The sequence below is a fragment of the Saccopteryx bilineata genome, chromosome 3 (genome assembly GCF_036850765.1).
Source record: "Saccopteryx bilineata isolate mSacBil1 chromosome 3, mSacBil1_pri_phased_curated, whole genome shotgun sequence".
NCBI lineage: Eukaryota > Metazoa > Chordata > Mammalia > Chiroptera > Emballonuridae > Saccopteryx > Saccopteryx bilineata.
In genome coordinates, this window is record NC_089492.1 from 265,802,103 (window position 1) to 265,827,852 (window position 25,750).

A 25,750-nucleotide genomic window follows, 5' to 3' on the forward strand; every position below is an offset into this window, starting at 1 on the left:
AGAGAAGTGAAGTGGTGGGAGAAGCAGATGGGCGCTTCTCCTGTGCCCTGACTGGGAATTGATCCCGGGACATCCACACACCAGGCTGACACTTTACCACTGAGCCAACTGGCCACAGCCAATTTAACTTTTCAAATCACTTTGGCATAAAACCATTTTAGAGTTAACAAGTCAGATATCTCAGTAAATAAGGAAACTACAGATTAACAAAAAACCTGAAAACATCATTTAAGAAATGGGCAAAGAGCCCTGGCTTTATAGCTCGGTTGGTTAGAGCATTTTCTGATGCACTAGAGTTGCCGGTTCCTTCCCCAGTCAGGGTACATACAGAAACAGGCCATGTCTTTTTTTCTCCTTTCCTCTCTTTCTAAAATAAAAAAAAAAAAAAAAAAAAACATATTTAAAAGAAATGGGCAGGCCCTGGCCAGTTGGCTCAGTCGTAGAGTGTTGGCCTGGTGTGTGGATGTCCCGGGCTTGATTCTTAGGGCACACAGGAGAAGCAACCATATGCTTCTCTACCCTCCCCCTTCTCCCTTCTCTCTGTCTCTCTCTTCCTTTCCTGCAGCCAAGGCTTCATTGGAGAAAGTTGGCCTGGGCTCTGGGGATGGCTCTGTGGCCTCTGCCTCAGGCACTAGAATGGCTCCAGTTACAGTGGAGCAATGGCCCCAGATGGGTAGAATGGTGGGCTTGCTGGGTGGATCCTGGTCAGGTATATGCAGGAGTGTGTCTTTCTGCCTCCCTGCTTCTTCTTCTTTTTTTTTTTTTTAATATATATATATATATATATATATATATATATATTTTTTTTTTTTTTTTTTCATTTTTCCAAAGCTGGAAACGGGGAGGCAGTCAGACAGACTCCCGCATACACCCGACCGGGATCCACCCGGCATGCCCACCAGGGGGCGATGCTCTGCCCATCTGGGGCGTTGCTCTGTTGCAACCAGAGCCATTCTAGCACCTGAGGCAGAGGCCATGGAGCCATCCCCAGCGCCTGGACCAACGTTGCTCCAATGGAGCCTTAGCTGCAGGAAGGGAAGAGAGAGACAGAGAGGAAGGAGAGGGGGAGGGGTGGAGAAGTAGATGGGCGCTTCTCCTATGTGCCCTGGCCGGAAATCGAACCCAGGACTCCTGCACACCAGGCCGACGCTCTACCGCTGAGCCAACCGGCCAGGGCCCTCCCTGCTTCTTAAGAAAAATACCAAAAAAAGAAAGAAAAAGAAATGGGCAAAGAACTGAACAAGTCCATCACAAAAAAGGTATCTTCAAATAGCCATAATTATAAGCATACAATTATCATTAGTGGAATGCAAATTAAATTAAAACCATAATGATGCCTGACCTGTGGCGGTGCAGTGGATAAAGCGTTGACCTGGAACGCTGAGGTCACTGGTTCAAAACCCTGGGCTTGCCTGGTTAAGGCACATATGAGAAGCAACTATGAGTTGATGCTTCCTGCTCTTCCCTTCCTTCCTTCCTTCCTTCCTTCCTTCCTTCCTTCCTTCCTTCCTTCCTTCCGTCCTTTCTGCCTTTCATTCTCTCTCTCTCTCTCTCCTCTCTCTAAAAACCAATAAAGTAAAATCTTAAAAACAAAAAACCATAATGATCTGCCATCAGCTGATTTCTCAAACAGAAACTTTGCAGGTCAGAACGCAGTAGCAAGAAATACTGAGTGATGAAGAGCAAGGATGTACAACCAAGATTACTGTACTCAGCAAAGCTATCTAGAGTCAAAGGATAGATAAAGAGCTTTCCAGACAAGAAAAAGCTAAAAGGAGTTCATCACCACCAAACTAGTATTACATGAAATTTTAGAGTGTCTTCATTAAGAAGAAAAGGAATAAAAAGAAAAAATATTAACAATAAAATGGCAATAAATACATATCTATCAACCATTGAATTTAAAAAATCAAAAGAAACTGCCTGACCAGGTGATAGTGCAGAGGGACTTGGCTTGGGACTTTGAGGACCCAGGTTTGAAACCCCGAGATAGCTGGCTTACGTGTGGGGTCACTGGCTTGAGCCCAAAGGTAGCTGGCTTGAGCAAGGGGTCACTGGCTCAACTGGGGCACCCCCACCCCGGTCAAGGCACATATGAAAAAGCAATTAATGAACAACTAAGGTGCCACAACTATGAGTTGATGCTTCTCATCTCTCTCCCTTCCTGTCTATCTTTTCATTGGTTCCTCTCTCTCTCTAAAAAAAAAAAAATCAAAATTAAAATAAACCAAATAAGCAGAACAGAAACAGACTTCTAGATACAGAGAACATTTTCACAGTTGCCAGATTGGGGGTGGGGGCGGTTTGGAGAATGGGTGAAAAAGGTGAAGAGATTAAGTACAAACTGGTGTTACGGAAGTCATGGGGATGTAAAGCACAGCATAGGAGATACAGTCAGTACTATTCTAACAACTATGTATGGTGTCAGATGGGCATGAAACTTATCAGGATGACATTTAGTAAGTTATATGATGTCTAATCACTAGGGCACTGGTCGGCAAACTCATTAGTCAACAGAGCCAAATATCAACAGTACAATGATTAAAATTTCTTTTGAGAGCCAAATTTTTTAAACTTAAACTATATAGGTAGGTACATTCCTTATCGAGATAGCCAGCCCGCATGTGGTATTTTGTGGAAGAGCCACACTCAAGGGGCCAAAGAGCCGCATGTGGCTCGCAAGCCGTGGTTTGCCGACCACTGCTAGGGTGTACACCGGAAACTAATATTATATTGTATGTCAACTATAATTGAAAAATAAAAAATGACTAAATGAAAAAAAAAGAAAGAAAACTGAAAAAAAAGATAAAGAAATCGAGATGTATATTTAAGGTTTGTATGTATTACTATAAATTAGATTCAATTTTAAAAAGTGGGAAAGACAGAGTTCAAAATCTTACCTTTGATGAGGTACAAGCACGTTGTTAATTCCTCCAAGCTTTGCATTTATCTTCAGGCAAAGGTTGGAAAGGGTCTGTGGTGAGGTCTTCACTACATTTTTTACCTGGACACACTGCGTGGCCATACCCAGGAGGGTATCTCCAACACGTTTCACCTCCGCTACAAAAGTAAGTTAATTAATTGGTTTTTTTTAAATGTTTAAATATTCTCTTAATTACTAAGAGAAGGGGGGAAATCCACACACTGACATTTAGAGGGCCTACCAATATACTGCACACTGTGCTAGGTACTTTTTATGTTGTGTTATTTTCATTTGCTAAAACCCCCAGGACAATTTTTTTCCAGTGTAAATATGCCATATTCCTCACCCTTTCCTTCCCTCCCACAGGCCTTTAAACTAGCCTACTTTCTGTATTCTGCCATGCTGACTGTCATCAATCACTCAGTCCCTTGTGGCTCCTTTTCCCACAAGACTGGGCTGGCAAAGGCATCAATCTCCCTAGCTCCTCCCTCTCACCACACACACACACACACACACACACACACACACACACACACGACTGGGCTGGCAAAGGAATCAATCTCCCTAGCTCCTCCCTCTCACCACACACACACACACACACACACACACACACACACACACACACACAAGACTGGGCTGGCAAAGGAATCAATCTCCCTAGCTCCTCCCTCTCACCACACACACACACACACACACACACACACACACACACACGACTGGGCTGGCAAAGGAATCAATCTCCCTAGCTCCTCCCTCTCACCACACACACACACACACACACACACACACACACACACACAAGACTGGGCTGGCAAAGGAATCAATCTCCCTAGCTCCTCCCTCTCACCACACACACACACACACACACACACACACACACACAAGACTGGGCTGGCAAAGGAATCAATCTCCCTAGCTCCTCCCTCTCACCACACACACACACACACACACACACACACACACACACACACACACGCCCCAGCCCTTTGAATCTGCCTCCCTCCCTCCCTTTTTTTTCTGTAAATACTAGAGATAAACTAAAGTAACAAAAGAAGCAGATACAGAGTGTTGAAGACATGTTATAGAGTTCAAACAGCTGGTATATTTTGCAAATCCTTTCCTTAGATAATAGCCACAAAAACTTTGTATCATTCTTCTTATAATAGATACAAATGAAACAGCTCCTTTTCTGTAAGTGGTAAGCTCTCCTCCTCTTTCCCACTCTGATATTGCTATGTGTTTTTAACCAACATTCCAGTTCTCCATACTTTGGGGGCTATGATAGAATTACGCTGTATGCTCCAGTCCTCATTCCCACTGCATTTCCTGGCCCCAATTCCCATTTCCCAACACACAGGTTGGGTGGGCCAATACAGCTGGCCAAGAAGCTGCTGAGGTTAAGAACCCTCCATATCTCTCTTTTCTCTCTGCTATGGAACCAGTAACATTCCAAACAGTGATTGCTCTGCCAACCTGGGTTCCAGAGTAAAAATGATATGCTGATATAGAACAGAGGCTGCAGTCTACCCTCAGTGGACACATAGCAGAGGCAAAAGCAAACCTTTGCTGCCTGGAGCCCCTCAGAGTTTAGGGTCATTTGTGACTGCAGCATTATCCTGACTGTTATACACACTACTGAAATCACCACTCATTCAATATTAAAGGGGTCCATACCATATACTGGCGTCTTCCCAGGCAAGATCACTACTATCAGCTGTAGGCCCACATATGTCAGTTTCAGATGTTTAAACATGGGCTCCACGCTGTCTGCACCCTGTGCGTACTTGCAGAAACATGGCTGACCCTGGATGGGCATCCCTGCATCCTTAGAGATTTTACGGAGCTGGTCAGTGAAACTCCTGTTAAAACAGAACCAGTGGCATAGTGCTTTCATTTCAGAATCCATTCTTAGCATCTATTTTCCTCTATGATATGTCTTTCAGTTCTGCAAATTCTTAGCCAAAATTAGACCAAAAAAAAAAAAAATTCAGCTGGTTGCAAAAAAACAGACTGGCAGTTGTATCATTGCAATGCAGAAGGATCTGTATTATTAAGCTTATATCTTACTATTTTGAATTTTTAAATAATTATGCCTCAGTTAGGCCCCAGGAACTAGAATAACATTCCGGCCCAAAGATTTCTTTTTAAAGAAAACATCCAAGTCAATAATTCTGGACTGAAGAAAAGCAAAGTCAAAATTTCTGTTAATGTGTATTATGGTAAGTCTGCTAAGAGAATAGCTAGCTAAGCTTTTTAAACCTTGTATTTGAGAACACAGATACATGCTGTTACACAATCAGTGCATTTAGGATTACATTCAAACAGATTTGTATCAATACAATGTCAAAAGAAACCATCACTTCAAAAAAAGAAAAATTCATTATGAAATTTTAAACTTTAGATTTAAGAAGTTACTTCACTAAGCTTTCAACATAGTTTCTTTTGTGTGTTTGCCCATATTCGGTTGGATTCCTTTCTGTCATCCCAGCTCCCTTTTCCTGCCTTGACTTTTCCACCCTTCTCACTAATTTCCTGTAGATAGAGAGCTGCGTCTGTAAGACGTGAACCAGTGATCTCAGTCAGTGACCCTTCGGTAAAACATGCTTGCTAGTAAATGAGAATGATGAAAAATGAATTCATTTTTATCTTAGCTGGAAAGATACAATTAATACCAAAGGGAGCTTCACTAAGAACCCAAGAGTTTGCCAACCGGCAATGCTTCAACCTTGTTAGTTGCAAATTTCTGCTCTAAATATAAAGAAGATGAGTCAGATTCTTAATGTAATTCCCAAAGTGGCAATTTACTATATTACAAGGTGTTTTTCCTATACGCAGATGGTGTCACTATAGAAGTTAGGGATTTAGTGCCAGTGCACACAGCACATTCACATAAAGATGGTATTTTCATATCTGGGAGGGATATTACTAAGCTGAAAATATGAAGATACTCACTTTAGTAAATCTTCCCTACATTGTTTCTGAGGCGCAAAACAAGCAACTGCCCAAACTTTAATTTCAATGCCAGCATAAAACTGCTTTCCTCGCATGTCCCAGACACCCTGGTTGGGTGTGGCTACTGTTTTATTCTTTAAAAAAAAACAAAAACAAAAAAAGAAACAAAAGAAAAGAGAAAAGACATTACAATCTAAGGCCATTTGAATATCGGTGAGGGGATAAACAGAACTCTATTTGGTATTAGCCAAAGACTAAGAGCAATCATAAGCAAAACTATGGGTAAATTCACCGCAGTGTTGTAGAGGAGCCCTTAATTATTCTCTTTTTGACTGGTTATTGGAAGAAATTTGCTGAATGAAATAGAAAGCTTACCCGGCCTCCATATTGTAGCATTGGTGCTGGAAGTACCCTGCCTGTGAGCTCTGTCATTTCATTGTGGACAACAATACCAAATTCTTTAAGGTATGGGTCAGGTCCACCCACCATGCTGTTACTCTTCACCTAAAGAACAGGAAAGCCTGCATATATAAAAACCAAAGAGTAACTGGGTCCCATCAGGAGTTTTCTACTGTTTTGTTTGTTCATCTTAAAGCTAGCTTATCTTAAAGACCATGCCTTACTGACCAGTCTACTGATTTCTTCCTGTCTGTCGGGAGCAGATCTTGCCGTGGCTTTGATCATTGTGGAAGTCTGATTGTCAGTGAGTTTCTTTATACATCGTTGTCCTGCCACAATATTACAGACCTACCAAGAAGCAAAAAGAAATTCGTTTGTGTAATGAGCTTCTATATCTTAAAGCCTTTGTCAAACTATATCTTACATCTTCTCTACCCCCCAAGTGAAAATCCTGTTATATAGTTATCAGCTGAAAATATCTTAGAAATTAAGACTAAATTCTTCCACTCGTTTTTAAAAATTCAGGCACAAAATTGGCATATTGGTGAAAGGAAATTCAGCTTACCTCAAGTGGCAAGTATGTATGCTTTTGCTCTTGTCCCACTTGGAGACAGGGAAGATGAGGGTATTTCAGCTGCAGGCTATACTTTTGCTTAAAATATTGAGCTACAGTGCATTCCATAGCTTGACCATTTTCTAGCTGTAAAGGAAAACTATGGGAGACAATGTCTTTTTTAGAAATTTCAAGTTCTTTTTTCTTAAACAAGCAAACAAACAAAAATCTACTGACATTTTCTACCTTGATTAGTCACTTAAACACAAAGGTCAATCTTTATTTGAACATTTCCACTTAAATCATTTTGGTATTTAATAAGAACAGTGATTATGTTGGAATTTTCCATGTTTTTCAAAGCTAGAATGAGAAAAATTGTAATTAAAGTTTTAAAAGAACTTAAAACAAGAAGAAGCTCCAGAATCAGAAATTATACAGTTTCCCTACAGGTTGATTAATGCTTACAGACACAATCTCTTGTTGGCTTCTTACAGATAGGAATTTTATCTGCTTAAGAGTTTTGTTTTGTTTTGTTTTTAACATGAGTGTAGCATAGAGGTTGGGACCACATTTTCAGATCCTCAAACCAGGATAAATATACATGGATTTGGAGGCAACTAGACCAAATACATGAAGCTGAGACTATGCTAGAATATTTGGTATAAACTGGGGAACATGATTTAAGAGACCCTCCTTATTTGGCTCTTGCACTGGGCAAATTATCTCAAAGACTTGATATAATATTAACTTTAATCTTGTTTTCTTAATAATTACAGCCCCACATAGTAACAATGCAGTGAGGATTATCTATGTAACACTCATGTAATTTTCTTGGTCTGAATTCAGAACTTCAGGTTATAAACAAGCTGACCACTGATCACTTCAATGCAATTAGGTATCTATACCCAAGAAGGAAATCATTTGCTAAGACCTATATAGATCCAAAAAATGTGCATATTTCTGGATTAAAATCAGTGTATTTATGGAAAGTAAAGGCATGTTTGAAATTGTTTAGAAGCAAATCGAATTTTTTTTGTGTGTGTGTGGCAGAGAGTCAGAGAGAGGGACAGATAGGGACAGACAGACAAGGAAGGGAGAGAGATGAGAAACATCAATTCTTCGTTGCGATTCCTTAGTTGTACATTGATTGATTTCTTATATGTGCCTTGACCAGGGGGCTACAGCAGACCGAGTGACCCCTTGCTCAAGCCAGTGACCTTAGGCTCAAGCTGGCGATCTCGTGGTCTCGAACCTGGGTCCTCCGCGTCCCAGTCCGACACTCTATCCACTGCGCTACCGCCTGGTCAGGCAAGGCAAATTGAATTTAATACGGCAAAATAGAGAAGGAAAATATTACTTGCTATGATGACTACATTTTATTTTATTTTAATTTATATTTATTGATTTCAGCAAGAGAAGAAGGGAGAAAGAGAGAGAGAAAGAGACAGAGAGAGAGACAGGAACACCAAGCTGTTCTTGTGTGTGCCCTGATTGGGGATTGAACCAGTAACCTCTGTGTTTTGGGATGATGCTCTAACCAATCAAGCTATCTGGCCAGGGCAACATTTTATTTTTATTTACTTTTTTTTTTTTTTCCTGAAGTTGGAAACGAGGAGGCAGTCCGACAGACTCCCACATGCACCCAATCGGGATCCACCTGGCACGCCCACCAGGGGGCGATGCTCTGCCCATCTGGGGCATCGCTCTGTTGCAACCGGAGCCATTCTAGTGCCTGAGGCAGAGGCCACAGAGCCATCCTCAGAGCCCAGGCCAACTTTGCTCCAATGGAGCCTTGGCTGCAGGAGGGGCAGAGAGAGACAGAGAGGAAGGAGAGGGGGAGGGCTGGAGAAGCAGATGGATGCTTCTCCTGTGTGCCCTGGCCGGGAATTGAACCCAGGACTCCTGCATGCCAGGCCGATGCTCTACCACTTAGCAAACCAGCCAGAGCTATTTTTATTTACTTTTTAAAAAAAGTTTGATCAGGCAGTGACGCAGTGGGTAGACCATTGGACTGGGATGCTAAGGACCCAAGTTCAAAACTCTGAGATCACTGGTTTAAGCACAGGTTCATCCAGCTTAAGCACGGGCTCACTAGCTTGAGTGCAGGATCATAGACACGACCTCCAAGGTCTCCAGCTTCAGCAAGGGGTCACTTTCTTTGCTGTAATCCCCCATCCCCCCCAACCCCACCCCCGGTCAAGGCACAATGAGAAAGTAATCAATGAACAACTGAGATACCACAACAAGGAATTGATGCTTCTCATCTCTTTCCCTTCCTGTCTGTTTGTTTTTATCTATCCCTCTCTCTGATTCTCTGTCAAAAAATAATTTTTTATTATTATTTATTGCCTTACTAGTTGGTGGCACAGTGGAGTGTTGGACTGGGATGCAGAGGACCCAAGTTTGAAACCCTGAGGTAGCGGGTTTGAGCACAGGCTCACCAGCTCGAGCGTGGGGTCGCTAGCTTGAGCATGGGATTATAGACATGACCCCATGGTCACTGGCTCGAGCCCAAGGTCGCTGGCTTGAGCAAGGGGTCACTTACTCTGCTGTGGCCCCCGGTCAAGGCACATATGAGAAAGCAATCAATGAACAACTAAGGTGCCACAATGAAGAATTAATGCTTCTCAACTCCCTCCCTTGATGTCTGTCTGTTTCTGCCCATCCCTCTCTCTGTCTCTGTCATACACACACAAAAATATATATATATAATATATATAGATATATTGATTTATTTTAGTGAGAGAGAAAGGGAGAGAGAAAGAGACAGGAACATTGAGTTGTTTCTGTATGTGCCCTGACCGGGGATCGAACCGGCCACCTCTGCACTTTGGGACAATGCTCCAATCAACAGAGCTATCTGGCCAGGGCAAGGGCAACATTTTAATTACTTTTAAAGGGTCACAATCTATACTATATGATTATGTTGTACTAAAAACTGGTGGCCATCTGCAGATTTTAAAGTCCAATTAATAACATAAAGTTAACATTAAAAGTTTATTTCCGCCTGACCAGGCGGTGGCACAGTGGACAGAGCATCGGACTGGGATGCCAAGGACCCAGGTTCGAGACCCCGAGGTCGCCAGCTTGAGCGCGGGCTCATCTGGTTTGAGCAGAGCTCACCAGCTTGGACCCAAGGTCACTGGCTCGAGCAAGGGGTTACTCTGTCTGCTGAAGGCCCACGGTCAAGGCACATATGAGAAAGCAATCAATGAACAAATAAGGTGTCACAACGAAAAACTGTGATTGATGCTTCTCATCTCTCTCCATTCCTGTCTGTCTGTCCCTATCTATCCCCCTTTCTGACTCTCTCTCTGTCTCTGTAAAAAAAAAAAAAAAAGTTTATTTCCTTGGAAACATTTTAAAAATTAAATCTATGTGCTTTAATTTTCATTCAAAAACTCCATAGGTCTATAAGTATAATTATTCTTACAGGCTTATGTAAAGAAATTAAATAATGAAAAAGACTGTTCCTCCAGTTTCTCTTGAAACAAATGATAAATTCTCAATAGTGATTTATAAGATTTTGGTAACTTTTTTTCCCCTTAGAGAATAAGACCAATGACATGAAGTACACATAAAATATAACTTTACAACTCTTAACAATTTCATGTACTATGTACATGAGTTCATACTGAAAATTTTATTCAAGTCAGACTGAATTAATATACCACATTTATCCAGAGGTCACCTAAAAACTTTAACTATCTAGACCAAAGGCCTTCAGGTATTTTGATGTACATCCAAGTTTAAAAATTGAGAACCATAGATCTAAAATAAAGTCAGATTAGAATATAAGCAAAAAAAATTTTAAAGGCTTCTGAGTAACCAAAATAACGAAAAGTTTATATATTTAGGTTCACACTGTTTACTTAGAAGAAACGATATTTATGTTATTTATGTTATGTCAGACATGGGTTTAGTGATACAGATTACAAGAATAAAACTTACATATATGAGGATTTAATTTTTTTTTTTTTACAGGGACAGAGAGTCAGAGAGAGGGATAGATAGGGACAGACAGACAGACAGGAACGGAGAGAGATGAGAAGCATCAATCATTAGTTTTTTTCATTGCGACACCTTAGTTGTTCATTGACTGCTTTCTCATATATGCCTTGACCGCGGGCCTTCAGCAGACCAAGTAACCCCTTGCTTGAGACAGCGACCTTGGGTCCAAGCTGGCGAGCTTTTTGCTCAAGCCAGATGAACCCGTGCTCAAATTGGCAACCTCGGGGTCTCTAACCTGGGTCCTCCTCATCCCAGTCTGATGCTGTATCCACTGTGCCACCGCCTGGTCAGGCCATATACGGTGATTTTAAAAAGCACTTTAATATATATTTTCTCATTAGGCATAGTTGACAGTGGATGAGAAGTCGGGGAAGTGGAAGCGAGTGTGCTGCTGGAGGTGGGCCATACACACCGACAGCCAGAAGAAGTGACAGCTAACTCCAAAAGGAGGGAGGAAAACCCACACAAGTTCATAAACTGAAACCAAGTTTCAACTATGACATATGCAGAAACCTTTCAATGGCTCCATGATATATACCTTGCACTGATAGCCTCATTTGACTCAAAGCCCTTAATGGACTCTATAGGCCACGCACTAAGAATTATGACAGTATAATAAATTATGTTTATAATGATGATTCTGCATCATTATAATAAATGTTGACCCATGCTTAGCATACTCTAAGAGGTGAAATGAGTTAAAGGCAGGAAGTACATTTTACAAATATCTATTAAAATTTCTTGAAAAATTTTTTTCCTTTCTATTTTTTTTAGTGAGAGGAGGAGAGAGAGTGAGACACTCATGCATGCACCCCAACCAAGATCCAGCCAGAAACCCCCATCTGGGGTCAATACTCAGACCAACCTAGCTATTCTCAGTGCCCAGGGCTGATGCTTGAACCAATCGAGCCACTGGCTACAGGAGGAGAAGAGGGAGAGAAGGGGGAGAGGGAAAGGGAGAGAAGCAGATGGTCACTTCTCTTGTGTGCCCTGACCAGGAATCAAACCCAGAATGTCCATATGCCAAGATGATGCTTTATCCACTGAGCCACCTGGCCAAGGCCTAAAAGCATTTTAATTTTTTTTAATCTGTTTATTTTTATTTGAGGGGAAGAGGTAGAGAAACAAACTCCTACATGCACATGGTTAAGATCCAGCTGGCAAACCCTATCTGGGGCCAATGCTCTGCCCATCTGGGGCCATGCTTACAACTGAGCTATTTTCAGCACCTGAGGCGAAGGCACCATGGAGCCATACTCAGTGCCTGGGGTCAACACACCAGAATCAATTGAGTCATGGCTGCAGGAAAGGGAGAGAGAGAGAAAGAGAGACAGGGGGAAGGGAGAAGAAGCAGATGGTTGCTTCTCCTGTGTGCCTTGACTGAAAATCGAACCCAGGACTTTCACACACCAAGTTGATGCTCTACCACGGAGCCAACCAGCCAGGGCTTAAAAACATTTTTTGAAGCTTTAGTGATTAAATGTGAAGCTTTCTGTGATTTTGAAAAAAGTACAAGCCTGACCAGGCGGTGGCGCAGTGAATAGCGTGTCGGACTGGGATGCAGAGGACCCAGGTTCGAGACCCCGAGATCACCAGCTTGAGCGCGGGCTCATCTGGTTTGAGCAAAAAGCTCACCAGCTTGGACCTAAGGTCGCTGGCTCCAGCAAGGGGTTACTCGGTCTGCTGAAGGCCCACGGTCAAGGCACGTATGAGAAAGCAATCAATGAAGAACTAAGGTGTCAGAACAAAAAACTGATTATTGATTCTTCTCATCTCTCTCTGTTCCTGTCTGTCCCTGTCTATCCCTCTCTCTAACTCTCTCTTGGTCCCTGTTAAAAAAAAAAAAAAAAAAAAAAAAGTACAATATGGCATATTTATTCCTCAAATGATTATAGTAGCTTCTTCTGTTACCAAAAATGTAGTGCTATCATTTTAAATGCAGTTAACATACGTTTGATGACTGGCAGGCCGTCTAGTCACATTACAAACTCGATATTTCCGTTTCATCTGTCCACAGTGAGTCACCTCCACTTTAAGACCTGAAGTTAAAAATAAAGTAAAAACATCATTATTAATAAAAATCATAATGATAAAACCAGATTCAAATGTCTTCAGAAAGACAAGCCATTGCATAGGAGATAAGTTGCAAGGATATGGGACCAAATTCATTGTGTAGAGGCAAAAAGCCACAGCTAAGCCGAAACTATTAGAACCAATATGACTTAAGATTTATAATCACTTTAATTTATTACTCCATTTGATACATAAATACTAAGTGACAATTATTTTCTAGTGCTAATGAAGCTTATATTCTAGTGAGAGAAAATAGCTAGTAATAAGCAAAGAAGAAAAGAAATTCCAAAAGGGAAATAAATGAACTTGTTTTATTTATTAAAATAGATGTTTTTTAAGTGAGTAAAGGTAATAGTAAGTGCCTAACATGTGCCAGGTATTGTGCTAGAAGATTTATATATCTAACTGTATTTAATTCTCACAACAATCTTATAAGATACATTATTATAATCTCTACCTGAGAGATGAATAATCTAAGGCTCACAGTGGTTAAGTAACTTGCCCATGGTCCCACTGACAGAACTAGCTGGGACGGGATGGAAGCTCAGGTGAGTCTGACTCCAAGATCATGCTCTTTGCACCATGTTGAACTGCCTCTCCAAGACTACAGTCATGTAAATACCTACCTCTGATTTCTTTGGTAAACTTGACACGCTGGGAGTCTGTAAGAGGTTTGGTCTGTTCATTGATGTTCTGAATATCTAAAACCTCACACATGAACTCAATGATGGGCTGAGCCCGGTAGAAAGCAGTTGCAGATACTAAGAAACAGAGAGAAAGGAGACTTAGCTTCAGGGAAAAGGACAGGACTAAGAAAACGAGCAAAAAAACTAGAGGGTAAGGAGGGTTCCATCCTACCATCAATATTGAGCATCATGTTCCACATGGCTGGTCTCACAGACTGATGAAAGCCGAACCAGACCTCCCGGCCTCCGCCCAGAGGATGGTAGTAACCTTCCGGAGGTGAGAAAAAGGAACGACCCACTGGGGTATACCTGAAGAAATAAGAGTTTGCATGTTTGGCAATAAAACTTGAAACGCCTTTCACTTCATTCTCCACTTTGTAAACTGAAATCAAGTTTAAACTATGACTTATGCAGAAAACTTTCAATGGCTCCAATGCAAACTATCAAAAAAAAGGGTCTTATTATCTATGGCAAAGAATTCAAACTAAGGTACGAACCTCATGGAGGGAAGGTGTCTTGTGATAACATCAAGTGCTTGTACTGAGTCATCTGGGACTTCATTCAAGTGCCCGGCTAAAGCTTCTAAAAGCAACTGAAGGCTCACAACTGATACCCACTGAACAGACACTTTAAAGGTTTGGTCTTTACCCTCACCTGGAAGGGTCACTTCCATATCAACCTAAGGAAAAACACATATACGTGCATATTTACAAAGGCTGAGAGAAAGACCCCAGAAATATTCAATATAGTATATGCATAAAGACATTTTACACTTCTGTAATTACAAAACATTGGAAACAACCTACCTGTCCACCAATAGGGGAATAATTTAATATCAAATATTATGCAAGAGTTTAAAAATTTGGTAGATGCTACAAATGTATGAAGCTTAAAAACATTACACTAAGTGAAATAGCCAGACACAAAATAACAGATAGTGTATGATTCCACTTAGATAAAGTACCTAGAATAGTCAAATTCATAGACAGAAAGAATAATGATTACCAGGAACTGTTGGGGGAAGGAAATGGGGAGTTATTGTTTAATAGGTACAGAGTTTCAATTTGAGATGATGAGAAAGTTTTAGAGATGGCTAGTGGTCAGAACTGTATAAAAATGTGAATACACTTAATGCCACACAATTGTACACTTAAAATGGTTAAAACAGTAAACTTTATGTTATGTATGTACACTTTACCATAATAGAAAATTTTTGAATTAAAAAATAAGGTAGATTTTAAATGTATAGAAATAGAAAGATCTCACAGACATTAAACAATTTTTAAATTTGATTTTAGACAGAGATAGAGAAATATCAATTTTTTGATACTCTTATTTATGCTTTCTTTTTTTTTTTTTTTTTGCATTTTCTTTTGCATTTTTCTGAAGCTGGAAACAGGGAGAGACAGTCAGACAGACTCCCGCATGCGCCCGACCGGGATCCACCTGGCATGCCCACCATGGGGCGACGCTCTGTCCACCAGGGGGCGATGCTCTGCCCATCCTGGGCATCGCCATGTTGCGACCAGAGCCACTCTAGCGCCTGAGGCAGAGGCCACAGAGCCATCCCCAGCGCCCGGGCCATCCCTGCTCCAATGGAGCCTTGGCTGCTGGAGGGGAAGAGAGAGACAGAGAGGAAGGTGCGGCGGAGGGGTGGAGAAGCAAATGGGCGCTTCTCCTGTGTGCCCTGGCCAGGAATTGAACCCGGGTCCTCCGCACGCTAGGCCGACGCTCTACCGCTGAGCCAACCGGCCAGGGCCTCATTTATGCTTTCATTGGTTGATTCCTGCATGTGCCTTGACCAGGATCAAACTCACAAACTTGGTGTATTGGGGTGACACTACAACCAACTGAACCACCCAGTCAGGGCCCTGACAAATTGTTAAATAAAAAAAATATATCAGAACAATATGCAAATGAATAAGAATGTACATAAATAAAGGCACAAATAGCTAATGCACATAAAAACATCTGAAAGGATACTGATATATACCAAACTATAAGTTTCCCCTGAAAAGGAAAAACCATAGCATTTCTAGATTGTCCAAATAAGTTTATAAGAAGTATATATTTACATGCTGCTCTTCTAATTTTAAAAATAAATGTTTTTAAAAGGTACTGTGGTATTATGAATATTTTCATAAGTGGGTGTTACAAAATAATTTTACAATTTATAAAAACTTCTTTGTTCAGATTCATGTAGCACTTTACCAATGTGAGAAATTTGGAATATGTGTAAAGATGACATAATCAACCTAAATTCTGATGTTCATGAAATCTTCAACTATTAATTAACTAAGGAACAAGAGAATATGGACCTAAAAAAAATCTATCACCATGAGAAACAACATAAGAATTGAATTATTTTAAAAAGAGATATTTTTGTCCTGTGTAATTACTACTGAACTAGACCCACATCTAATAAATAGTTCTTGCTTTTTAAAAAAATTCTGTGAGAGGAGGGGAGACAGAGGGACAGATTCCTGCATTCAGGATCCATCCCGCAAGCTCACTAGAGGCATTGCTCTGTTGCTTAGCAAGCAAGCTCTTCTTAGTGCCTGAGGTGGAGGCCATGGAGCCATCCTCAGCACCCAAGGCCAGCTTGCTCCAATTGAGCCATGGCTGAGGAAGGGGGAAAGAGAAAAAGAGAAGCGAGAGGGGGAGGGGTGGAGAAGCAGATGGGTACTTCTCTTGTGTGCCCTGACTGGGAATTGAAGCTGGGACATCCACAGGCTGGGCAGATACTCTGCCACTGAGCCAACTGGCCAGGGCCTAGTTCTTACTTTTAACACTTACCCTATCCCGTCCGATTGGTAGTGGATGTGCTGTGTACATGTTTCTTTTGCCGTCATACCCAGGCTGCCGATCACCAAATATCTGCATCTTGAAGTGCCGCACCATTGTATCTACTACCTCCCTTAACAGTAATGGAGATAGTGGAGGTTAGCTTTGAAAAATGGTGAATAGTAAAGAAACTATCATCATACCTTAATCATCCAAATTCAGTTCAAAAGTCCTTGGAAAAAGTAAGAGTTAATGTGACCAATGATTCAAGTAATTAAGAAAATAGTTAACTAAAGAAAGGTAGCAACAAGTGAGCAAAAGCAACTATAAGATAATAAAAGGGGGGACTAAAAGGGAAGAAAGAGAAAATTTATGGCATCCTTTCACACTCCTGCTTTCAAAATTCCTCTCCTATGATAAATATAGCCTTATAAGAAAGAATAATCTTTTTTATGTAAGTGTGACATGTTCATAATTGAATAATGATAAATTTGTTTTCAAATATATATCCTTATTCAATGATACCAGTTTTGGAAAAGAAAGTAGGCAGAAATCTGAGGATCAATAAATCTAAGATATATCATACTCAAAGAAATAAGTCAACCCCTTTGACTAATGCTGGCTATTTATAATTCTGCATTTTTTTAATTTTTTGTTTTAGAGAGAGAGACAGGAAGGGAGAGAGAGGGAGAGGAGAGAGATGAAAAGCATCAACCCGGAGGTGCTTCACTTTACTTAGTTGTTTATTGATTGCTTCTTATACATGCCTTGACCTGGGGGCTCAAGCCAAGCCAGTGACTACTTGCTCAAGCCAGTGACCTTGGGCTTAAAGCCAGTGACCTTGGGATCATATTAATGATCGCACACTCAAGCCAGTGACCCCAAGCTCAAGCGGGCAAGCCCATACTCTAGCTGGCACCCTCAGGGTTTCAAACCGGGGACCTCAGCATGCTAGGCCAACGCTCAATTCACTGCACCGCCACTGGTCAGGCTGCATACTGTCTTGTGTTATTCCAAACTGCTCCCAAACAATGCAGAGAAGGGAATGTTGTGAAATATCTTCATTCCACAAAGATTACCCATGTAGTTCTTTCTTTGTACAATGAAAGCCTTTCTCTCAATCAAGTAGGCATAGCTTTACTTAAGTGTAAATGCAAGTATGCCAGATCCCATTGTATGCAGGCCCCATTTATTCAAATGCCGATGCAGGGAAACTATAGTATTCAGTTTAATATGGAGTCTGTGAGACCTTGAAATGCTAGAGTCAATGAAAAGTCAGGTACTGTGACTTATCAATGTTAGAGATAGCTAGAGCATTCTTAGAAAAGCAAGAATCTTAATACAAAAGACTGCTTAAATATCAAAGTGTGGAAATAAAAGAAAAGTGAGTGTTCTCAGCGCCCTGTAAGAATATCTGCTACAGGGCTAGCTACTTCTTGGTAAATTCCTGTCATACAGACCACAATACTTAAATCATCTCATCCACACCCCTCTTGGATAATGCTGAAATTAAAGAGCTTCTCTCTCAGCTTACTTTTTTCAATACTCCAAGATGATCTGTCTTACACTTATATTTTTCTCATTTCCACTACCAACACTTATAACAAAAATTGAATTTCCAGATAGTTCTATGTACCATAGACAGTAATTTCTTCACCTACTTTTACAAATTTCTGCTACCCTTGGACAATGAGAGAATGACCTTTTTTCTCCAATATGTATTTACTTATTGAACAATGATGTATCCAGCACTCTGCTGGACTCTGTGGAAAATAACCAAGTATGAAACAGTAAAGGAATTATCATCTTAGAGAAAAACAAAGCCTGCATGTTGAAAGAATTAGAAAACAACAAAAAAGAACTGGAAAACAGTATGGTACATAATAAAAGTAATTATATGCATTTATATAGAAATCTACTCTTCCTAATCCTTACCTGTTGACTCTACGAGGCCGTTTTTCTGGTTTAATATCCACATCATAGTGATACACATCTATTTTAGGAATCTGAACCTGAAAATGATTGGCTAACAGTCGAATTGGTTTTCCAACAGTTCCAAGGCCAGGACGGCGAGGTGGCTGGAACAGGCTGGTTGGAGGTCCTGAAGAGAGTGAAAGACATTTGATGTGCTGTTTGGTCACAAGGATAATATTCCTTCCATGATGATGATGATGATGATGATGATAGCTACAATTACTGAGATCTTATTATTCACTAAAGATACTATGATATAAGGAGTTTGGGGTGTCTTCTGACCTGAGGTTTTCTAGATTTCTATTATTTTACCATGTTGCAAGGAACATCAAAATTAGATAGACAGGCCCTGGCCGATTGGCTCAGCGGTAGAGCATCGGCCTGGTGTGCGGGGGACCCAGGTTCGATTCCCGGCCAGGGCACATAGGAGAAGCGCCCATTTGCTTCTCCACCCCCCCTCCTTCCTCGCTGTCTCTCTCTTCCCCTCCCGCAGCTGAGGCTCCATTGGAGCAAACATGGCCCGGGCGCTGGGGATGGCTCCTTGGCCTCTGCCCCAGGCGCTAGAGTGGCTCTGGTTGCGGCAGAGCAATGCCCCAGAGGGGCAGAGCATCGCTCCCTGGTGGGCAGAGCGTCGCCCCTGGTGGGCGTGCTGGGTGGATCCCCGTCTGGCGCATGCGGGAGTCTGTCTGACTGTCTCTTCCCGTTTCCAGCTTCAAAAAATACAAAAAAAAAAAAAAATTAGATAGACAGTATGATGAACTTCTCTCAGATGTTGGCTACTGTAGAAAGCTTACAAAATGATATGTATTTTTAGGCCATGGCCAGTGGCTCAGTGGATAGAGCGTCGGTCTGGAGTATAGACGTCTTGAGTTCTATCCCCAGTCAGGGCACACATGAGAAGCGACCATCTGCTCTCTTTCCCTCCTGCAGCCAGTGTTTCAGTTGGTCTGAGCATCAGCCTCAGGTACTGGTGATAGTTCAGTTAATTCGAGCATCAGCCCCTAACAGGGATTGCCAGATGGATACCAATCAGAGCACATGAGTCCCCTCATCTCATTAAAAAAAATAAAATAAAAATAAACAAATAAATATACATACACACACACACACACACACACACACACACACACACGGCCTGACTAGGCTGTGGCACAGTAGATACAGCATCAGACCGAGATGCAGAGGACCCAGGTTTGAAATCCCAAGGTTGCTGGCCTGAGCGCAGGCTCATCGGGCTTCAGCACAGGCTCATCAGCTTGAGCGCAGGTCGATGGCTTGAGCATGGGATCATAGACATGACCCCATGGATGCTGGCTTGAGCCCAAAGGTTGTTGGCTTGAAGCCCAAGATTGCTGGCTTGAGCCCAAGGTCACTGGCTTGCGTAAGGGGTAACTCACTCTGCTGTAGCTTCCCCCAGCCCTCCCCTCCTGTCAAGGCACATGTGAGAAAGCAATCAATGAACAATTAAGATGCTGCAGCGAAGAATTGATGCTTCTCATCTCTCTGTCTGTCCTATCTGTCCCTCTCTCTGTTTCTCTCTCTGTCTCTGTGGGAAAAAAATATATACATTTTTAAATAAAAATCTCTAGACTCTAGGTGCTATCATCATCTTTAGGGTGGAGATGACCTATTAATCTTTCACAAATTAGCCTTCATTATTATAGCTGGTATGAACAGGAGGAGGTTAAGCAACAGCTATATTTATTAATTTACTTGTTAATTTAGATAGTAAAACAATACTAATACTGCTAAACTTTCCTGTTTATAACCTGATATTTTTAGAATCTGGACAATCTGATATTTTCTGATCATACAATCTAGTTTATTTAACCAGTATATATTCATTTAATACATGTCTAAACTGTACTGTGGACTCAGGAAAAAGATAGCCTCTGTCTTCAAGAACTCACAGTCTGGATCAGTAGTTTTCTACCCAGGGGAGATTTTGTCACCCACAAAACATTTGGGAAATGTCTAGAGGTATTTTTAGTTGTCACAGTTGGGGGGTTGCTACTGACATGGAGTGGGTTTGGGGAAACACAACCTAGGAAATATCTGTTTACAAAAAGACCTTACTCCTTTCTGATGATAATGTCAAGCGGACACTAGCCAAAAAAATTTACATCTTTTCTGCTATGAATAAGTGTTCAGTAAAGTGGGCTATGATTACAATGTAAAGTTACAACAGGTTCTTTTATTGCAATGGCATTTTGCCAAGAACAAAGACAACTTACAGAGGAAAGAAAACTTTGATGCAAGAAGCTGTCTGGTTCAACATCACTTAAGAACATCAAAGCAAATGCTTTAATAAAATCTGTGTTGTCAGGTCACCATATACTAATTCTTTAAACATGGAAATCTTTTCACAGATTAAATTCATTGTTCATTCATCTCCTAAATTCTGCTCATCCTTCAAAACTCAGATCAGGTGTGACCTCCTTGGAAAGCTTTTCCAGAATCTCCCAGACTGCAGGATGCAGCCTCTGTGTTTCCAAAGACACTGTGTATAACAAATCACTTTGTAAAAGTGTGTAGAAACAACCTGGTAAATTACTCTGCTTCCCCACTAAACTGTAAACTTAGAAGAAATGGACCTCGAGTTTATCATTCTCTCCTCAAGACCTAATTTAACAACCACTACGTTGTAGAAATTCAATAAATGTTGAACTGACCACTACCAATAATCCTTCTAGCAGTTCCAGATAGACCCTAAACAGAAACCTAGTCATTTCTAAAACCCCAAAATTGACAAGTATTTTTCATTAAAGCAAAAGTACATAATTTATACTAAAAATATTATTATTGCCTGACAGGGTGGTGGCGCAGTGGATAGAGCGTCAGACTAGGATGCGGAAGACCCAGGTTCGAGACCCCGAGGTCACCAGCTTGAGCGCGGGCTCATCTGGTTTGAGCAAAAGCTCACCAGCTTGAGCCCAAGGTCGCTGGCTCGAGCAAGAGGTTACTCAGTCTGCTGAAGGCCTGCGGTCAAGGCACGTATGAGAAAGCAATCAATGAACAATTAAGGTGTTGCAACGTACAATGAAAAACTAATGATTGATGCTTCTCATCTCTCTCCATTCCTGTCTGTCTGTCCCTGTCTATTCCTCTCTCTGACTCTCTTTCTCTGAAAAAAAAAAGAATAAAAATATTATTATTTCTTGGAGTTAAGTTCCATTTCTGGTGTACAAGAGGATTTGCACTGGGTATGATAAGATATTTACAAACAAGGTAAAAGGGAGGTGAATAAATAATATCAAAGGTGACAGGTACACCGAATCAAATCACACAGATAAGTCAGTCCTGCATACTTCAACATACACTTAAGCAATCATATCATAAAGTTAGACAAAATCCACCTTGATATAGAAATTTGGAAACAGAAATTCAGGTCAAATTTCCACCTCTCTTCTCATCTGCCTTGCCTAGCTCACAGGAAGATCAGATGAGCTTGCTAATAGTGATGAAAGCACTTACCCAAGGACATATGACTGATTTTAAATCATGACTAGAACCTAGGTCTCCTAACTTCCAGCCTAGCACTTTTTGTTCCCCAATATACTTCAATCCTCTGGTATCTCTACCTCTCTAAACTACTTGATACCAAAGGGCCAGAGGCAGAAAAAATGAAAGTAAAGAGATTAAGAAAGAAGTAGGAAAAAGCAAACAGCGTGTTTATTTTCTTTGGCAAGAAAGAAAAGCCAATGGTGAGTGATCATTTCTTTTAACAAGTTTAGACTTATTCAGAAAACTATATTCTAAAAATTTTCCATTCCAAAAGTTGGTTTCTTTGAGTTTAGCAAACTACTTATGGAGAAAAAGCACAGTGGCTAAAGCTCTGGCACCAAACGGCCTGGGTTTTAACCCTGGTTTACCACTCCCCAACTGTATGACCCTGGGCCAGTTTTTCAGCCTCCCTGTGCCTCAGTTTTCTTATCTATAAAATGGGGAATATGTGGAAATAATAGCATCTATCTTTTAAGGCTATGGTGAAGATCCCATGAGCTAATAATGCATTTAAAAGGCTTAAATAATAATAATAATAATAATAATAGTAAATGCTTAATAAATATTAGTTAGTAGATTGTACTTGCATAAATATTACAGTGCTTAAAGATCCCTGGGCTTTATATTGGGGGCACCCCCAAAATTTGGTGACAGAGTCAGAAAATTACATCTTCCAAAAAGGAAACTAATATGATAACATAGAATGGATGATGTTCGCCTTAAATGAAAAAGAAGGCATTAGATTAGGGGTCAGATGACTCAAACTCCTCCTCATTTCACCACTCGGCCACCTCTTTTCTCATCTGCCTTGCCTACCTCACAGGAGGATCAGATGAGCTTGCTAATAGTGATGAAAGCACTTTCCAAACTGTGAAGCACTGTAAAATAAAAGCTATCACTACTATAACCAAAATAAACAGTAGGCTAATTAAATATATTTCCAAGTTATTATTGTCAGAAACCTAAGTAGGGTGAGGAAAAGCAGAGCAAGACTAGGGATGTGTCAATGATTGTTCAAGTGAGGAGGGCATGGAATTCTAGACTGGTGCGCTTTAACAAAGAAGCAGGACTTCTCTAGGTTCTAAAACGACGTAGACAAAATATCCCACAAGACTAGCAACTCCCTTTGCTCTGATGCTATGCACACAACTTCTTGTTATTAATTGGGTTTCCAAGGTACTGTGACACCAGAAAAGAAGTTTGCTAGAGAGCAGACAAGAAAATAATTGCAATACGGTGTACAGAGACGTGCTGTAAAATTGGGCACCTGAAACCTGTATAATTATGTTAACCAGTGTCACCCTAATAAAATCAATTAAAAAGAGAAAATATTCCAATCAACAGAAAAGATCTATGTGCTATTTTGGCTTATCATTAGTATGTTATAAATGTAGTTAGTGAGAATTAATTTTCCACAATCCTGGGTAAACTGGTAAGGCTTCAAATCTGCAACAGCTAAAATCAAATGAAAAAAAAAAATCCCTGGGACATTCCTAATACCACCAGATTGATCTTTTCCATGAAACTCAGTTTGTTCACACAGTTAGATAGTCTCTTTCAATACCAGCTCATAAATGCAACAGTTGCTTCACTAACAGGGGAAGGAGGGAAGAAACATGTTAGTAGTATCCATAATTCATTGATCTCTACAATAAGACTTCTCCCGTATATTATCTCATTTCATTCTCACAACAATCTCGCAGCACATAATTATTATTACTTCATTTTATAGATGAGGAAATGAAAGTTCAAAGGAATTAAGTAACTTGCCCAAGGTTATACAACTATTAAATTACTAGACTGGATTTGAACAGAAGTCTGTTACATTCCTAAAGACTTGATCATGCCTCTAGCCGGGGGCTAGAGCTGAAGTAACCCAGCATAATACTCACTGAGGTTTATCAAATAATATTTTATTTATTTTTTTAAAAGATTTTTTTATTCATTCATTTTAGAGAGAGGAAGAGAGAGCGAGACAGACAGAGAGAGGAAAGGGGGAAGGAGCAGGAAGCATCAACTTCCATATGTGTCTTGACCCAGCAAATTCAAGGTTTCCAACCGGCAGCCTCAGCATTCCAGGTCAACGCTTGATCCATTGCACCACCACAGGTCAGACCAAATAATATTAATGTGACAAAAGCAATTTATTTTTAAAAGGCGTATGAAATTTTATTATGAGAGCCTTTTAAAAATAGTTTAAGCAGCAAATTAAAGTGGGATTAAGTCATTCAGTGACGTGAACAAGTTCTAAGTAAACAACACCACAAAGTTTCCAAGCTCAAATGGTAAGTGAATTTTCTATGCACTAAAAAATGAAATGCTCTACAACTAAGTCCATTATGTAGACAAGGTTTGATATCGAAGTTAATTCTATCACAGCCCATAAACCCTGCCCTACTTAGCCAAAGCATTAGAAACCTGATGGGGTTGGAGGTGGGAGCAGCAGGCTTCAATCTGCAGAACACTTGTTACAACCTGGAATGGTTCTTCTGATTAGGGTAGAGTGGGGTAGATAACCAGAGGCCATTCATAAAGATGGGAAATTACAGCTTCCAAAGCACTTTCTCCCTCATTGATCCTCACAACCACTCATAACCCAGTCAGAAGAGAACTCAGGGCATTAAAACCTGTGCTGGAGCCAGCTGGCTGCTAACGCGCCTGTCACTAAGGTGTTAGCCCAGACAACTCTGGGACTGTCACATAAACTGACAGAAAGAGACATAGGACCATATTCCCAGACACTTCGGGTATCTTCAAGAAAGCGTGAGTACTTTGCCCCTTGGCCTTGGGGACAACGGGCATTCCTTATCTGAGGGTTCTGGACCTCTGCCAATGGAGGGGAAAATAGGGCTGCAGTCCAAAACCAAAGACAGCCCTGTTAAGTAGGTGGGGGGACCTTCCCGGTCCGGTCCAGTCCAGGCCACGCCTCCGCAGCACACCGGCACAAATGGTCCCTTTGGAGGCCCGAACTGGCCTCCTCTCAACCACTTCCCTGAGGTTGGGTCAGTTCTCTCCTCTACCTGGGGACGCGGGTCACCTTCCTGGGCTTCCCTCCCTTAGACCTCTCTCCAAGCTGGGGCGCGGCCCCGCCCCCAGAGGCCCGAGTCAGTCCCCCCCGCCTTGTGCAATGGGGCACGGGTCTCACTCCCCGGAGCCTGACGGCCCGAACCCGGGTACGAGGGAGCCCATGAGGGCGACCTGGAGCGACGGCCCGGCCCACCCACCCGTCCCGGGGCCCCATTCCGGCCCTGGCCCGAGCGCGCTGCTCACCTGGTCCCAGCGCCTCCATGGCGGCGGCGGGGGCCGCCTCGCCCCGGTCCCCGGCACTTCCCGCTCCGGGCCCCGCCGCCGCCGCCGCCGCCGCCGCGTACCGCTTGATCTCCGGAATATTGGCGCTGAGGAGGGGCGCCGCGGAGATGCGGGCGCCGGGCAGGGGGCGGCGGCGGCGGCGGCGCCTGGCCCGGGGACAGGGACCCGGCTCCCACGGCTCTTCCGGCCTCAGCGACAACAAAAACAATCCCCGCCGCTGCCGCCGCCGCTGCCAGCTGGAGCGGGAGCGAGAGCCAGCGCGCGCGCCCGGCGGGCGGGGACGGGGCGCGGGGAGCGCGCGGCCCGGGGTCCTGGCTCGCGGAGGGGGCGTGCACGGCTCCGGGGGCCGGGTCCACGGAGCCCTGAGAGGGGCAGAGGGAGGGGGTGGGGCTGGGCGCGCCCGCGCGCCCGAGGGGGCAGTGCCCCGCGGAGGTACCGTGCGCGCGCGCGCCCGCCGCATTGCCCTGTCTGCCCAGGGCGGCCATCCCGGGCAAACAGCTTTGGGGGGCTACGTGCGATCCTCCCAGAGCCTCCTGTCATACAGTGCGCCGCAAAAGATGCCAGACCCCGCTGATCCACAGA

The 25,750-nt window shown here is 42.2% G+C and overlaps 1 protein-coding gene across 3 annotated transcripts in view; it reads right to left on the reverse strand.

Annotated features, from left to right (window-relative positions):
• AGO4 (argonaute RISC component 4) overlaps positions 1-25,532 on the reverse strand; it is a 42,430-nt gene extending 16,898 nt beyond the window's left edge. The window contains exons 1-13 of one of the 3 annotated variants that reach the window (XM_066269663.1): positions 25,130-25,304; positions 18,317-18,482; positions 16,394-16,514; positions 14,095-14,276; positions 13,770-13,906; positions 13,538-13,672; positions 12,790-12,877; positions 6,840-6,987; positions 6,503-6,622; positions 6,251-6,379; positions 5,876-6,009; positions 4,598-4,782; positions 2,901-3,060 (exon numbers count right to left, since the gene is read on the reverse strand). In XM_066269663.1, the coding sequence (XP_066125760.1) occupies positions 2,901-3,060; positions 4,598-4,782; positions 5,876-6,009; positions 6,251-6,379; positions 6,503-6,622; positions 6,840-6,987; positions 12,790-12,877; positions 13,538-13,672; positions 13,770-13,906; positions 14,095-14,276; positions 16,394-16,514; positions 18,317-18,482; positions 25,130-25,148 (1,724 nt within the window). In that variant the 5' untranslated portion in view covers positions 25,149-25,304. Of the gene's footprint in view, positions 1-2,900; positions 3,061-4,597; positions 4,783-5,875; positions 6,010-6,250; positions 6,380-6,502; positions 6,623-6,839; positions 6,988-12,789; positions 12,878-13,537; positions 13,673-13,769; positions 13,907-14,094; positions 14,277-16,393; positions 16,515-18,316; positions 18,483-20,589; positions 20,633-25,129 lie in introns of those variants that run through there. The other 2 variants (XM_066269664.1, XM_066269665.1) reach the window with 2 other exon arrangements.
• Positions 25,533-25,750: the final 218 nt, after the last annotated feature.